Source organism: Mytilus californianus, unplaced genomic scaffold, assembly GCF_021869535.1.
Source record: "Mytilus californianus isolate M0D057914Y unplaced genomic scaffold, xbMytCali1.0.p SCAF_58, whole genome shotgun sequence".
Lineage (NCBI taxonomy): Eukaryota > Metazoa > Mollusca > Bivalvia > Mytilida > Mytilidae > Mytilus > Mytilus californianus.
Window position 1 is genome coordinate 654,113 of NW_026262710.1, and position 17,606 is coordinate 671,718.

The 17,606-nt window shown below is 32.7% G+C and overlaps 2 protein-coding genes across 4 annotated transcripts in view; both read right to left on the reverse strand.

Moving 5' to 3' along the window:
* LOC127704110 (multiple epidermal growth factor-like domains protein 10) overlaps window positions 1–17,606 on the reverse strand; it is a 39,775-nt gene that overhangs the window by 12,117 nt on the left and 10,052 nt on the right. Inside the window, exons 3-6 of one of the 3 annotated variants that reach the window (XM_052208009.1) lie at window positions 9,609–9,733; window positions 6,500–6,536; window positions 4,457–4,527; window positions 2,479–2,581 (exon numbers count right to left, since the gene is read on the reverse strand). In XM_052208009.1, coding sequence (XP_052063969.1) covers window positions 2,479–2,581; window positions 4,457–4,527; window positions 6,500–6,536; window positions 9,609–9,630 — 233 coding nt within the window. In that variant the 5' untranslated portion in view covers window positions 9,631–9,733. Of the gene's footprint in view, window positions 1–2,478; window positions 2,582–4,456; window positions 4,528–6,499; window positions 6,686–9,608; window positions 9,734–17,606 lie in introns of those variants that run through there. The other 2 variants (XM_052208008.1, XM_052208010.1) reach the window with 2 other exon arrangements.
* Window positions 13,989–16,052, reverse strand: LOC127704111 (uncharacterized). The gene is made up of 2 exons (XM_052208012.1): window positions 15,788–16,052; window positions 13,989–15,205 (listed from the first exon to the last, which is right to left on the reverse strand). The coding sequence occupies exons 1-2, from the start codon at window positions 15,870–15,872 to the stop codon at window positions 14,874–14,876; spliced, it is 417 nt and encodes a 138-aa protein (XP_052063972.1). The 5' UTR covers window positions 15,873–16,052; the 3' UTR covers window positions 13,989–14,873.

Consider the following 17,606-nt stretch of genomic DNA (forward strand, 5'->3'; position numbering starts at 1 on the left):
TACATAAGAGCTCCGTCTTTTTTTTTTTGATGATGCAAATTTTGTGGCATCTATAAGCTACAGCAGTCATGCCTCTTGAAAATAAGTCTGTAAGTGTTGTGTCTGTCGAACAGTATGTATAGCAATAATCATGCATGAGCTAATGAATTTTAGTAACTCTGGTTATTTGCTGTTTAACTAAAAAGTGTTATTACGCGGAACGCTTCTTAATGGCTTCAAATTTTCACTTATGGATGTCCAATTGAAGATGTAATTAGCACATCTTTTGAAAAGTATTGTCAATGGATGCCACTTTTTCCTCGATTCAACAGCGAAGGCAGGCGTCCTTAGACTTATTCACTGTCAACTATAATATTAAATGACAGAGGTGCATCACAACTTTGACAGTTTTTTTTTGTTCGTTCTGTTAGTTGATAACGTTTGATTTTTCAATTTTTATGAAATTCCCCTTTTTGAATTTGCCTTGAGTTTGGTATTTTTGTTACAATATATTTATATTAAGAGATGAGGTTTTTAAAATCAGTTTGTCTGTTGACTACGCGTTGTCCCCTCTTAGTTAATACATACTTCTCTGCTTCAACTATCTTTCGATTTTTTCATTGTGTAATCATCTTATTCACGCAGACTTTGTTGTTTCCGTTTCAAAATATCCAATATGTTTGACAATTCTTACACGTCAGCGAGTGCTTTTGTCTCTTGTCAAATGTGTCAATTTACTTTCCCACAAATTACGAAGTGGTCACCCATGTGGCTGTTTGTGGTGTAAAAATATGCAGTCATGTACGGTTAATCCGCGGAAACTAATAGGAAATGCACCACGTTTTCTGCATGTTAAAAACTATGTAACAGCTCATGGAGGGATTCATTGGCGGAAGTATCAAAGGAACAATCAACGAGAAACCGACGACACCATGGCAAAACCCGAAAAAAACGACGGAAAGACAAAGACAAACAACAGTCTACAAAATACTACATAGAAAAACTAAAGACTGAGCAACAAGAAACTTATCAAAATAAGCTGTTAACACCGAGAAATGTCCTGCCTTTTTATATTTTGATAGTAAAATGCAAATGTTGAAATTAAAATAGCTATACTTAAAAATGTAAGTGATACAAAATATTCAAAGTAAATGAACCATGACTGAAGGTGACCAAATAATTTCTATGGAAAGGAGATGTGCCAATGCTAATACAACTGCATACCTAATATTATTGACCTACCACTAGTGGTTCTCCATAAACTGACCTAATAACAAACTAAAACATGTAAACTAAGCAAAAGTTTCAAAGTCAATAGCCCATGACAGGGGCAGGGCCAAATAATCTCTATGGAAATGAGATGTCCGATGCTGATAAAACTGCATACCAAATACCATTGACCCACCATCAGCGGTTTCCCATAAAATGACCTAATCACAAACCAATACATTGTTGACGCCGCCGCCACCGGAAACAACATAGCCTATGTCTCGCTTTTTGACTCCGTCAAGGCGAGACAAAGATCTAAGGTGCTCTTCCACAAGTGTCAAGTTTCAAATTAAGCCATTATTGTAAGGCAAACTATGTAAGCCTTTCTAATATGTTCTCATTTTTCAGTGGCAGTCTATACCTCTCTTCCTTCACCTTAACTGACCCTTTAAGCATAATCTACCCAATAAATTATTGTGAGTTTGATTGTTCTAGTCCTGACCATACATTGAGTATATGTTTCTGCACGTTAAGCAAATTTCAATTTATCAATCTTTCCAATGTTTTGTAATATAAACAAATAAGAAACATTACGTATAAATTCGGAAACTGTCTTTTTGTGATAAGCTCGAATTGAACGTTGGGATTAGTTCTTATATGTCTTTAGAAATGTCTTAATACTAGTAATCTGTCATAGAACAGTTCTAAACTGTTCTTAAACAATCATATAAGTGTTCTTGTCTAGGATAGAAATCTCAGACAACAATGAATTTGTGTGACTTGTAGAATTAAATAAAAACTAAGGTTGTGACTTAAATCTGCGTCGATTATCATATATTATCTCACTGCCATGAAGAAACATGAAGTTTGAATTAATCTTCAATATGTAGGATTTCAGTATTGCATATCAAATACCTGATCTTTGAGCTCGTGTTTAATTGATAAAACATTTAGTTGAAGTATCATGTGAACATAATATGTTTATGTAACATGTAATTATAAAATGGCCTCATTGTATTTGATTAGTAACGCTTCACAAAGTATTAGATGTAAGCTAAGTTAGAATTTTGATAAGCAGTTTCTACTGAATTTGACACAATTCTTTGATTTTCAATGATCAAAAGAGAGGGTCATCTTAGGTGCTCCACATGTGGCAACGGTCGTGTTGATCATGCAAGTACAAACCCTGTGATAAGTCCAAATCGGTAGGTCAAATTCAGGGTAAAGTATTCTTTTGTTAACAACAAACCATTTGATTCATATACTCGAAACATACATTTCTCAACTTACGTTTCGTTTTCTTTACAATTGCATCTTTCTCTACAGCGTAAGCCAAAGTAATTTTCTAAACAGTCATGTTTACAGTTATAGCCGTATTTTCCTTCAGGACATTCTGTAAATACAAGTGCGCGTGAAATTATTAAACGAATTTGTGAAAGGCCTCTAAAATACAACAAAATCAAACAAAACAAACAAATTAATATAATTAAAGCAATAAACCAGCTCTACCCAAAAAAATTAAAATGATTATAAAAAAAACAAAACAAAAGCAACAGAATAATTACACTTTTTAGCAAATTGAATAATTATCCAATAAGACAGAAATTTAAGAACGATGAACGAGACACCAAACGAATACAATGGTAAGTATAATAATGCCCATGTCTGCTATATGATTATGGTTATAGATAAATAAATCGTCGACCGTTCGTTGCATAAACTTATGTTCTTACATGCTTTCATAATTTTTCACCAGATTTTTAGAAACATTTAATGACATAAGGATCTATGTGATCAATGAAAAGTTAAGGTATACGATAGAAAGGATAGCAATCAAATCAGATGTTTACCAAGTGTTTTTTTCTTTCAAAGTTCATTTTTTAATCAGTTTAAGTCATAAATGCTTGTCAAACTGATAAATATTCTTCGGGGGGTGGGGGTGGTTGTAGATTCAGATTCCATATTTTATTATAGTCTCACTACATACAAACATACAATAAGATTCACAGAATAACACACAAAACAGTTAAAACATTTGCAATGTATGCAACAACCTTAAAAAGAGACTTTTAAGGCACAATATGTACATATATTTTTTTTACACATTTACATTTAAAATTTACAATGTCCATCTATACTACATGAATGTAAAACTGATGTTTCTTTTAAAACTAGCGATATAAAATATTGTTTCTTCTCAATAAAATGCAGTTGCAGGTTTGGCAACTACATTGGCAACATTCTCATTATTAAATAAAAAATATAAATTTTTCACTATCTGATAGTTGGTTAAAACGTTCATTGTAGCTCATTTAAAGATTATTTTTTTTACTGTAAGTAAACAATTGGATATAATCCCTTATTAAGAACACCTTTTACTTTCATTCTTCACAATTTAGAAACATCAAATCCTACAAGCTCATTGGTCGAGAGTAGTACTATGCTATATTCTAATTAATCTAGAATCTGGCAAAGTGCTCTCGACCGATGAAATTGTAAATTAATGATTATCTTTTCTTACATATACATCACTTTAAGGTGGTATGGGAGTATAAATTAAAAATGATAGAATTTGTTCATACTTTGCCAAAACGTAGTATATATTGTGATATGTTCAAAAATATAATAAAAATGATAGGTCACCGAGCATTTTCTCAAGCTACAGGTTGTGACAAAATGACACATTTTGTATGGATTATACAGCAAAAACATCATTATGTGATTAGAAGCTAAACTAAATGATAGAATTGTAAAATAAAATAGAAGATAGCTTTTAGAAAATGCTTTGAGAATATCAAAAGATAAGGTAGGGTCACCGTACGTTTTTTCTGGCTAAAATATAAAATAGCGAAATTTCATGTAGATTCCTTCAGAAAATGCACTATTTCAGAGTTACCTCCCCTTAAAATGACAATTTAAAAACATTAAAAATTAAGCAAAAATAATCTACGCTTGTAAAAATTTTAATATTTATAAGTTAATATCTTATAAATTTATTCTTTTAAATGAAAATTCACATTAGTTTTCTGCATTTCTCATCAAATTTTGCTAATTTGATTGAAAATCTGGACCTTAGGTTCTCTGTTATTTACAATCCAAGATGGCGAAAGACACCCATACTACCTTAATAAGGTTTAATGATTAGATGCATATGTACGAAATGGTGAATAAATGTCCAAAAGAAACAAATTAATTATATTTGTACATTCACTATGCATCAAAAACTTTTTACAGATGTTATTCATCATCGAAAGGGAAATCAACTTACCATCACATGTTTGGTTAATCTGATTAAACTTGTATCCTTGACAACATTCTAAAAACAACTTGCTGTTGTTGCTGTAAACGTTAAAAACATCATAATAATGTTTAGGAACAGATAAAAGGGACGATTGACAAAAGACGAAGTAAACATATTCAGTGGTAGTGGAGCTTTATCATATCAATGAATGATTGTTTTATTTTCTGGATTGATTTTTATTGAGACTTTGGTGGTGGCGTTAGGAATTTCATGAATTTAGTAGTCTCAGTTTAACACATTCACAATTTATCTGTAAATAAAGACCTATTTATAGCTTGATATGAAGTATGGTATCTTTTCTATTGCGGATGATCACTTATTGATCTAATACAAGTCTATTGCGTTATTTGTAAAATTAATTCACTCCGATCTTCCTCTGTTTTTGTTAGCAATCATTCCAAAGATATATAAAGGCAACAGTAGTATACCGCTGTCCAAAAGTCATAAATCGATTAAGAGAAAACAAATCCGTGTTACAAACTAAAACCGAGGGAAACACATCAACTTAAGAGGAAAACAACGGAACAACAGAAACACTGAACTGCAACAAAAACAAACGCCAACATACATAGAAACGGACTTTTTGATTACAACTGCCATATTCCTGACTTGGTACAGGACATTTTAAGAAAAAATGGTGGGTTGAACCTGGTTTTATGGCTAGCCAAATCTCCCGCTTATATGGCAATGTTAAAAAATACCGCTAAAATGACAACACTACGTGACAGGAATATAGTACAAACAAACGCAAGAACACTCAGTACAGAGAAATACATAAATAAATAATATAATAGTACATTACAACATGTAAACCACAGAATAACAACAGACATCTCCCATGAACGACAGCATAGGACACCACAAACAGTGACGTATTTTTGTGATGTATATATATTATCACAGGTAATCTTGAAATTCAGGCAATTATATGGAACGAAATCCATAAACTCACAATTATTTTCACAATACTAGTCCAAATAATTATCATGATTATGACGGTCTTGAAAGGCTATTTTAAATTAATGCTGTGACGATGTCATAATTATTTGGACTAACACGATACTTTATCCATGGTAAATGGAAATTAACTCACTATACTGACAAATAAGACAAATGCGAAATGTACCGAAAATGCATAATTCAAACCACAAACGATAAGACATAACACAATATCCAACTGTACTTACAAAAGAAGAACATCATAACTAAATACCTGAATGTTGGATGTATAAATACTGAGACACGTTGTATAGCAATGCGAATTCTCACTCGCTAAAACAGTCTTATTCGGGAATAGGTCACATTATACAGCGATTTTATTGACTGGCGCCTTTCATCTTGACTATTTACCGATGAGATCAAAACAATACGATTCTAATGCGAAACTGTTTTTTATTAACTACAAAATCAATTCGGCATTTTTTTTTTAATATATTTACATTTTGTACAAATAAGTGTGTTTTTGGCTTCTTAAGTGCCAAAATTGAGTGGTACTAAACATTCAGACGGTCTTTCGTATGATTTTCCTGTGTACCATGTTATTCCATCGACGGAATTAATAGCGGTTTGACTCTAGAACATACTTGAATACTTGTTCAAAGAGTCCGGAACTTCGTTATTGGTTTATTTTTCTAACTGTTTTCGTCAATTTTAACTTATGAAATTAACACTTCTTTTATAGTCCGTGTTGAACTCTTTCATAATTTTTATAGACTATGGGCGATTTCTAAATTTTCTGTAAGAATATGGTTTGATATGTGAATGCGTGCTTCGCCAAATATAAGAGAATAAAAAACAAAGGGTATTGCACATTTTACACATTCACTGATTATATATTACAGGATAGTATGGTTGCTAACAAATTAACAAAACGACAAAGTAAGACTTGCTTACTGTTTCAGAACACACTATTGACAACATGTATATAGAAATAAGAAGATGTAGTATATAGGTTGTTATGTGTGTTCATATAATAAAGCCTGCAAATGAACAGAGGAAAAAAATACTTACTTCTTTTTCTGACAAACCCCTGTGCCTAAAGAAAGTGCTGAAATATTTGTTGTTTCTATAATAAGTATAAGCAACAGCAGCAACATTTTGTCAAACGAAACAGGAACAATGAAATAAACTCATTACAGATGAGGATGAGACCGTCGTCAAATATAACTTTTTCAAAATGACTTTTTATTTTAATCTATATTTCACGGAAACAATTGATAAGTGTGTGCTCTTAATTTTAATGTTAATATTTCCCGATAATTGACCTTAAATAACCAATAAATTCAATATTCTGTATAGCGGTATACTACGGTTGCCTTTATTTATGATATAGTTAAATGGACTAGCATATATACATTGTTTTTCTTCATCGTAAGCAAGAATAAATACACAATTTTTCAATATTTAGTGTTACTAAGTACAAAATATGCTTACATTTGCTGAGTACCTGCATTCAAGACATAGTTAGGTTGGGTGATGTTAAATTTTTGTAGTTATTTTGGTTGTTTTTTAGAGGGAGTATTGCCTTCTTTTCGTTTCCTTTTCTTATTTCGTCTCCGGTATGTTATTTCTATACAGTATTATTATTCATTTGATTACAGGGACCACGAATTTGACCTTGAATTTGAAAGTCACATTTCGACCTTATTTTTTGAGATACTAGTAGGCCAACTGTGAACATACTTACCCGGAAGAATTTTACAAGGAACATCAGTTGGTTTAGGTGAGGCGAAAAATAAGACTGCCAAATTAGCATCCCACTTGTTTGTTTAAGGGATGTTGTCTTTTTTATCATTAAGTATCTGGTATTTTATTTGTTATGCAGTGTTATTATTCATTTGATTAAAAAGGATTATCACGAATTTCACCTTCCAACAAAAAAGACGTTAGACAAAATACCAGGTCATATGTCTCCAGCTTGTTTCCATTCCTATCGCAATGATGAATCAAAAGTTCTGCCAAATCATTTGGGAAGGGAACTTAAGGAGTTGGAAGGTATATAAAATTATTGTTTATAGATGTTTTAAGAAACAAATCATCCTGGGCATTTTCAAAGTAAATTATAAAAAATTGTGTAACAAAATGTGTTTTCGTATAATAAAAACTGACAAGGAAAAACAAAACTGAATGAATAGAATAAAAACAACAAATACATTGCACCTGAATGCTACATCTATACACGTAAATCCTCTTTAAATTAGAGGTCATGAATTGCCAACTTCAAAATAACACAAGCAACAGATACGACAACAGAACTAAAGGCTCAACTGTTGCAAAAAGGGAAATGTAGCAGTCGTTACATGTGGCTTATTTCGTATAAATAATATGTTAAAAGAAGGCATTGATAAGATTAATGGATGACCTTAGGTCGATTCTCTCTGGACATTTTGAGAAAATCCTAGGGTTACATATTTGTTTCTGACATGAATGACATGATATCACTTTATTTGTATATGACAGTAACATTCAAGACAGTAAAAAGGGAAAAATCTAGTTATTAATAGGATAAAGTGATTCGGCTGCCAATTATTTCCGTGAAATAACGTGAGAATTGAAATATATTTTCACAATTTAAATTGTTGTTTCTCGTCACAAATTCCAGTTTCCGGTGGTTTTCAACATGTCGTAATGGAATAACGACCATATGTCGATCAAAAATTGCACTTTGTTGCTTCCGTCCAGTTATCTTAACATCATATCACTGTGTTAGAAATCATTTTTGTACACTACAAAAAAGCACCTTTGTTCTTGATTTCACTCACTAATTGCTTCGGTTACGTTTTTAATTAAGGTTAACGGCATTTTAGAAAGAGTAATGTTTTGTTATTTGATAACTTTGAAATTAAAACCAATTTTTGAGATACCCATTGAGGGTCTTGCCATCTTTAGATTCAGATTAGAAATGAGGGTGCAGTCAGGATTCTACTTCGTCAAAATTATCTCCCCATTACGCCACCTATTTTTTATAATCGTAAAAATGGAAGCCATTGTAGTGATGACGCGCTGTCAATTTAGCTCTTGAAAAGTGATAAATGTATCCACATAGTATCATTACGATCCTTATATGCCAGTTGTATTTTAAAAGACAAATGTATCTACTAGCTATTGGGCTCATTTGATATACTTTTATGCATTTGGTCAATTTAAAACTATTGTCTGATCGGTTGTCAGGGGGAATTTTCGAAAGTTCAAAAATATTTACAAAAATTCTAATCAAATATTTCGTGGAAGGGCAGACTAGGATGAAATTTGAAAAAAGGCAGGACAGGAGTTTTGAGTAAAAAAAAAGGCAGGATGAGCAAGTTGGCAAAATAAAAAGGCAGGATGACAATTTATGTAAAAAAAGTCAGGATACACTAATAAAAAAAAAAGCAGAACCGATTAGAGTGAAAAATAAAAAGGCAGGACAGAGATTACAACTAAAAAATAATGCAGGACAAAATTTTTCATCGTAGTCCCCCCCCCCCCCCCCCCATAAAAATCAAATGGTAGCTCCCTCGGTAAAAAATTTGTATTTTGAACACGCCTACTCTGTTGTTATGACTCATTAGAAAGGTATTTCACTTGACCCATATATTTCATCTTTTAATACTGTAAATTTTTAATGATTTTGTACCAACCTACAACCTAAATATATAAAAATAATAGAATCTGAAGCGAGATGATGTATAAAATAGTTTTCTTTCTTTCATATGATTTTGAAGACAGAATAGTCAACTCAAACACGCCTGAACCTAAAAAGGTGTACTCGACTTTCTCAATTCGATGAAATTATTGCCTATTCTAGGGATTTTTTCCCAAAAAACTGTCACCGGGGGCAGAGATGCAAATTGATGCTTTAAGAAGATAAATCTATTATCTTTCTTTGTAATTTTTTTCGGCGGAATTTATGCTTATGCACAAAAAAGATCCACGAGAATTTGCACCTACCACAATCGACTGTTTTGTGTAAATTTGTCTAATTTAAAAGTTTACAAATATCTCGAAGCTCAATTCAATAATTTAAGTAAAAACACATCATAAGATGCATAAAATCCGAAATAAGGCACATTCATTAAACTTTTAAAGCCCAAAGAAACAGATGTAAACAATTCCAATTTACTAACTTCGCCTTTTTTACCTTCTCTAACAAAGAGTTCCATTTCTTTTGTTTAATTTCAACTGGGTTTCCGCCTGGGTGGTAAACACAGTTATCCTTATATGGAACATGTTTGCAACATTTGGTTTCTATCCGCTCATTGTTCCCTGAAGAAAAAGATCAAAATGTGGACGGTATAGACAGACAGAGAAGATACTACATGATAGTACACGGGATTGCATGCACATCATGGTACACAATACAGTCTCTAGGGAACCATAATTCCCAAAGCAAAGCAGACATTTCTGCATACTGCATGGTTTGTATGACCATTAAGAACATTTTCACTACGCTTTATTGATTTTTCAATCTAAAATTTGTTTTATGTATATCGTCATCAATTATCGTAGAGATGTAAAACTTGAATACTTATAGCATGGTATTGGTTGCAAAAATTTGATATTTTTCATTTAAATGCAATATTTTTTATTTAATTGGTATATTCCTTCATTTAAATGCAATATTTTTTTTATTTAAATTGTATATTTCTTCATTTAAATGCAATATTTTTTATTCAAATTGTATAATTTTTCATTTAAATGGTATATTTTTTCATTTAAATGCAATATTTTTTATTCAAATGGTATAATTTGTCATTCAAATGCAATTTTTTTTTCAATTGGTATAACTTGTCATTTTAATGCAATATTTTTTATTCAATTGGTATAGTAGTTTTTGTTATTTATATGCAATAATTGCATTATGGGAAATTCTTTGACGTCACAAGGTCAAATTTGCAACAACGTTTGTGATTGGTCGGTAATTGTTTGGATTTCTTCCCTTTCTTTCTAAACATGAGTGACCAAGAATTAAAAAAAACGCGTCGGAATATCACCCCTCTAACTAAATCTGGCGTTCGTGCGAGTTCGTGCACTGGCTGTTAATGCCAATAATGGCCAGGTCGAGCAAAAAAAAAACGAGTGACAAGTAATAATAATTAATATGACACACAACCTGATCATGGATAGAAACAGATACCTGCGTGCATGGGAAAAACGCCTCCAATGAAAACCCTTTCTGAAGAAACTCCCCTACAGTCTACACATTGAAATAAAAAAAAATACATAGCTACCCTTTTCCCCCCTCTAAGTCCAGATACATGTAATCATGACGGTTTCTGATGCTATATCATTTTTTACTTTTCTTGATCCTCAGAGACATTGCAGGAAGGCAAACATAAAAAAGAATAAAAAGCCTTCTAGGACGTTATAATTATTTGGACTAAATCCCCTCTTTTTTGCTACATGTAGAAAAAAATCAAAGCGCGAAAGCGCTGTAAAGGCAGTTAATTACAGGTTGTGTGTATTTTTAGTCCAGTTATATCATTATCTTGCATAGTACATTGTACTTATCAGAGGTGGCTTTCAGTATTTAAGATTTAGAGTTCTCTAATGATATTGAACAAGTTTTATGAATGTCATATTCTGAGCACTATATGAAGGCGATTGTTCTCACTTGTTTATGAACTAGTGCATTATGTCCAGTTTGTACCTTTTTTTATCTATGTTTATAGTCAAATACTGTTTAAAATAGTTTGGCATTTTCTTTTTAGTAATAAGTAAATGTTATCAACTGTATTTTATTCAACTTTGCAAATGTGGTTTGTTACTGGTAAGTACAATGTATGGATGATAGTTGTTTCATTGGCAATCATAACACATCTCCTTATTTATATAATGATCTATATTCAACGACCTCAGGTACAAAAAAAATGTATGTAACTAAACTATGATGGGAAACCTTTGACTTCTTTCTTTTATATAAACTTTTGATTTGGTACCATAGAACTATGTAGAATAAATGTACATTGCAACATGTTAACTCTTTCAATGAAAATCCTTTTTTAGAAACTATAACTCCAAGCAAAATTATATTTCCAAGTATAAAGTAATTTATGAATGAAACAAGAGTGCACACGCTGAAATGTCTCGCCTTCTTTACTAATCATTGATATTATGTCGATAGTCCTAAATATAAAGCTTTATTACAACTGTCACATAAACTTAACATTAACCAAGTAAACTAAACATTGAACCAAGAAAATGAGGTCAAGGTCAGATGAACCATGCTAGGCAGGCATGTACAGCTAACAATTCTTCCATACAACAAATATAGTTGACCTATTGCTTATAGTTTAAGAAAAACAGACCAAAACACAAAATCTTAAAACTGAGCAATGAACCTTGAAAATGAGGTCAAGGTAAAAAAAAAACCTGCGTGACCGACAAATAGATCATAAAATATTTCCAAACACCAAATATAGTTGAACTATTGCATATAGTATTAGAACAAAAAGACCAAAACTCAGAACTTAACTTTGACCACTGAACCATGAAAATGAGGTCAAGGTCAGATGACACCTGCCGGCTAGACATGTACACCTTACAATCATTCCATACACCAAATATAGTAGACCTATTCCATACAGTATAAGAAAAACAGACCAAAACACAAAAACTTAACTATAACCACTGAACCATGAAAATGAGGTCAAGGTCAGATGACACCTGCCAGTTGGACATGTACACCTTACAGTCCTTCCATACACCGAATATACTAGACCTATTGCTTATAGTATCTGAGATATGGACTTGACCACCAAAACTTAACCTTGTTCACTCATCCATGAAATGAGGTCGAGGTCAAGTGAAAACTGTCTGACGGGCATGAGGACCTTGCAAGGTACGCACATACCAAATATAGTCATCCTATTACTTATAATAAGAGAGAATTTAGCATTACAAAAAATCTTAACTTTTTTTCCAAGTAGTCACTAAACCATGAAAATGAGGTCAAGGACATTGGACATGTGACTGACGGAAACTTCGTAACATGAGGCATCCATATACAAAGTATGAAGCAAACAGACCTTCCACCTTCTAAAATATAAAGCTTTTAAGAAGTTGGCTAACGCCGCCGCTGGATCACTATCCCTATGTCGAGCTTTCTGCGACAAAAGTCGCAGGCTCGACAAAAAGAAGTTTTTAATTAAGAAATAAACTGATTCGCTGAGCGCAGCTGGATACACCCGCAGAGGTCCAACCCTGAACAGTTGGGGCAAAAATGGACACAATATTCAAGCTTGATACAGGTCGGAATTTGGATTGTAATTAAATATTTGACATATTATAGTTTCTGAATAAATGTAGTCAAAGAACTTGAAATATGTTATATGCATTGAATTTATATTAAATTAAAGATTTCTCGCTGTTGTGCAATACACTGTGCTGTTGCGCAATACTTAATAAACCTGTTGCCAGACTATAAACAAATAAAGTTCAATTTCTTCTCAATGTCATATTTGAAATTTATGAAAATCAATAGGGAGATTACATCAATAGCTATAAATAATTCACCAAAGTTTCATGCGAACTGCTTAAAGCATTTTTGAGTTGCTGTTCAAAAACTGGAAAATCCCCCCTTTTTTAATGAATAAAACCCCATAACTCAGAAATGTAAAATCTAAAATTTATAAAATTCTAAAGGGAGCTTACGGATTGATAATTTAGTCTTAGATGCAAGATTTTTTTATCAGTTGTTAGTGGCTTTGAACTAGCTGTCAGTAAATGCGAGTACTCTCAGATCTGTACGTAGTGTCTTTTTGTTGTTTGGATGTACAACTACCCGGCCACGTCCACTTGTATTTGTATTTATCCATCTGATGAGTTAAGCCTCTTTCAACTGATTTTTATAGTTTGTTCTTATATTGTACTGTTACACCACTGTCCCAGGTTAGGGGGTGGGTTTGGATCCCGCTAACATGTTTAACCCCGCCACATTCTGTATGTACATGTATGTGCCTGTCCCAAGTCAGGAGCCTGTAATTCAGTGGTTGTCGTTTGTTTATGTGTTGCATATTTGTTATTCGTTCTTTTTTTGTACATTAATTAGGTCGTTATTTTTCTTGTTTAAATTGTTTGACATTGTCATTTCGGGGCCTTTTATAGCTCACTGTGTGGTATGTGCTTTGCTCAATGTTGAAGGCCGTACTGTGACCTATAGCTGTTAATTTCTGTGTCATTTGGTCTCTTGTGGAGAGTTGTCTCATTGGCAATCATACCACATCTTCTTTTTTATATTTACATCAACAGATATAAACAATTCACCAAAGTCAAGGTGAGACAACAAAACTTAGTTGTAAAATCTCTGAAATTTTTTACACGGTACAAGTTTTTCTAATTGTTGGAGATTGTACGGTGACAGTAACACCTGTAACTGCTTAACCCATTTCTTATGCACTTTGGTTCGATAAACTCACTGAATATCATACCACATCTCCTTATTTTTATATGCATTACAATTTACATGTGCATGTAATTGTAAATAATATTTATATACATGTATATATATATCAGAACAAACTTCATTGCGTCACTTTTATTTATGCATCCTTTGGCACAATACAAGTTCTAAAATTACACAACATAAAACAACTAAATGTTATTTCAGATGAAAGTTTTGTTTCAGTTCCATTCATAGGATTTATTAGAATTTTGTATGTTTTGCCAAGTCCAATAATTAGCTCTATGTGCATGTGTTAATTGGAGACTTTTGTATCCCGTATAAGAGTTATGGAACTTACAATGTATTCTGTTTCTTTTTTTGAAAAAAGTGAGCAAACAAATCTTGCACATTTAAACCTTTGTCTGCCATCACACTGTCACCTGGATCACATAATTGAACTATTCTACATCTTTCAACTATTTCACAGTCACTGGTACAACCAACATACAATGTATGCATTAGAGACATACCGGTAGTTGACTAAACCACCAGGTGTCGAACATACAAGTATTTTCAGTGTTTCTGTTTTTATATGATGAAAAGGTTGCCTGAGCTCTAGGAGCTTTAGGTTTTATCACGGGATATTCTGTGCTGTCAATAATAATCCAAGTTGTAGGAAACTTTAATTTGAAGTTGGATGGCGAAAAATACCTGACTAAACAACTAAATGGCCAAGTGTTAGCCTCACGCCACTGTTTAGACATAAAAACAATCCATGTTTACACAACATTCTTAACACTAGTTTCAATCTAGAATCTAGACAGTTCAAAGTTGGTTGTATAATGCCTCAATTTCATCAAAGTCATAAAAAAACTGATTTTCAAATGACACCCTATCAATTTGAAAATATATGTACATGTATCTCAAACAATGTGCTGCTGGACCAAGTCATGTGCAAGTGTGGTCAAAACAAATAAAAATTTAGTATACAACTCTAAACCGGTATACAAATGCATGGCTGTTTCACGTGTCTTCATTACAATTCTCTGCTGAAAATATAGGCATTGATGGTGTTTGCGTAATTCCATCTGTGAAGCTCAACATTAGCTCGGCAGTTGGTGGTGGACAGTCATAAATCCTGTCTGCAGTATGAATGACTTCTTCAGGAAAACCAACTTTACAATCAAAACTTTCCTCTAGATTTCTACTACAATATTCATCAAGTTTAGTTCTTTTGTTTTCACAGGAAACTGCCCTGATTTTTCTTTTTGCGGACGATTCAGTCTCTTGCTTGGTCCAGGAAAATAGGCTGGGAATGGCAGTAGACTTAAGTCTCTGTATGGTGGGTTTGCGCCCTGAAAAAGGTTATAAAACATTAGTTTTTTGATAATTAAATGAACTTCCATTAGCAATGCATACTTTGTACTACCTGGCAAAATATTAACTAGATTTATTCATTACAATCTGGATAAAACTATGTTAGCCTGATTCAATGTACATCAAAATGTATGTTATGTAAATCCAAAGGACAAACAATGAGAGATGTATGCAACAAACATACATTGTTTGTACCTAAGTAACTATAATATAGATGAGAGCATGTCATTGTTTTGTTCCTGTTAACATTGTCATTGATATTTTTCAAGAAAGTCTATGATGCATAGCTTATGCATTCCTGTCATTACTACATTAGCATAATTACTGCTAAAATAATTCTCAGTATGATATACCTCTTGTAAGAAATCATTATAATTGTAGCAAGCACCAAAAAATCTCAAACAGATCACATTGAATCGTAATCCAAAAAATTATGACGTCTTGAATTAACCTCTCCTTTTATTCTAAAACGATAATTGCGGTTGTAAACAGACTTTGGTTTATTCGCATGGCGATTACATATATAACTATACATTTTTAAAAAGAAAATATAGTTTTACCATGAATAGTTTCCTGCACGTAGTCTTTTTCAGTAAAATGTACCTTGCAAACAACAGCTGATTGAGATGGACTCCACGATTTCATCGTGTTCTCGTCCAATCTGCGTATGGGCCATGGCGTTGATCCAACTTTTCCTTCTTTTTAAGTCATTTGGAAATGCATGTCCTCCTCTTAAATGACATCCAGGTACACAACAACAAGTACTTGGCATCGTTAATTAAAAATGCAACTGTAACAGTTGCACAGTGCAAAAACCGGAAGTTGAAGAACAGGATCGGCTACCACGGCGCCACCTATTCAGGAACGATAATTTGCTACTTTATATAACTGCGAAATAACAATAACGTTAGACGGGTTCGCGTGCATAAACAGAAATGCGCTTTAAATTGTATAATATAATTCATGTTCAGTCGACCTTTAATTATTATATCAACGACTGAAATGATTTATAAACATCTAGATTTCAGATAACACTCGAAATTAACCCGACCTCTTTCCGCACGGAATTCAAATAATTCTAGTTTGTCAATCGGTTGACTGCTTATAATGTAAAATGCAAATATATCAAAAGTTTTTGAAACTAACAAAACACAATGATCGTTTCTCTATTTCCCAATGTAAATGAAATGAAACAAAAAACATTTTATATCACAATAAGAAGAGGAGAGAATCAACATTTTCCGGATCTACTTTGAGCCTAATGACCCCCCATGTAGATAAGTTGGATATCGCGGAAAGAAAGATTAACACGGCAACCAGAAAGGCATTAAAGCACTGCCTTTAAAATCACCTAATTACGACAGCAGAACCAGCTCACAGAGACCCACAAGAAGAAACCTGAGCTGTGATACTCCGGAACTAATTCTTTAATAAAGACAATTCGGGATAAATTGGAACCAGTTACTAACCCATGTTACAACAATAGTCCTATGACATAGGACATACACTGTGTATGAAGGCGTGAACTTCATATTTTGGACTATCTATAATATGTGCTCCCATCTCCGAATCCCTTAAATAGATTTTTTTTTCAAGCCCCACAGTAGTTCAATAACTACTATATGTCTTTGCATAAATAAGTATGCAGGGCATATTTCAAAACATTTTTTTTCTTCAGGACTTTTAATTGATTTACTTTTCAATACTGCATTGGGAAAGGGGGCGGGGTATACAAGTAACTTTATTTTGTGACACAGAATATAATATAATTAGATACAAATCTCTAATGATTTGAATCCAACAAATTGTAGGATTGTACGTTTAGCTATTATCTAGACCCATACAAAATGTATATAATAAGATACATTTAACAGGGGCGGATCCAAAACCTCGGTGTCTAGGGGGAGGGGATTCAGATTTAGATATTTGTATAGAGATGTATATATGCGAGTATTGGCAGTAATGGTTATGGTGTGTGTGTGAGGGGAGGGGGAGGGGGTTCAGATCAAAGATCGTTTCTATAATTCTAAATCTTTTAGTTTTTACCATTTCACTCTTTTCTTTATCCTTTGATCTCTATTATATTTGTCCTAAACATGCGTGAAATATTTGCCACTGGACATAAGGCAACCAAAAAACAATCAACGTATTCATCATATGTGGTTATTAAAACAAGAAACATATTCATATTATAATAATTTACTGTATGCTTGGACTTATAGATAGATGTCATTAGTCCCAGATCATGTAATAAAGTAGGTCTTATAAAAATACAATAGCATTGTAATGATGATTATATATATGTATATATATTTAACAATGCCAATTTTTGGGAAAAAAAGGGTAGGGACAAGGCGTTTTTAAAACATATTAATGGGG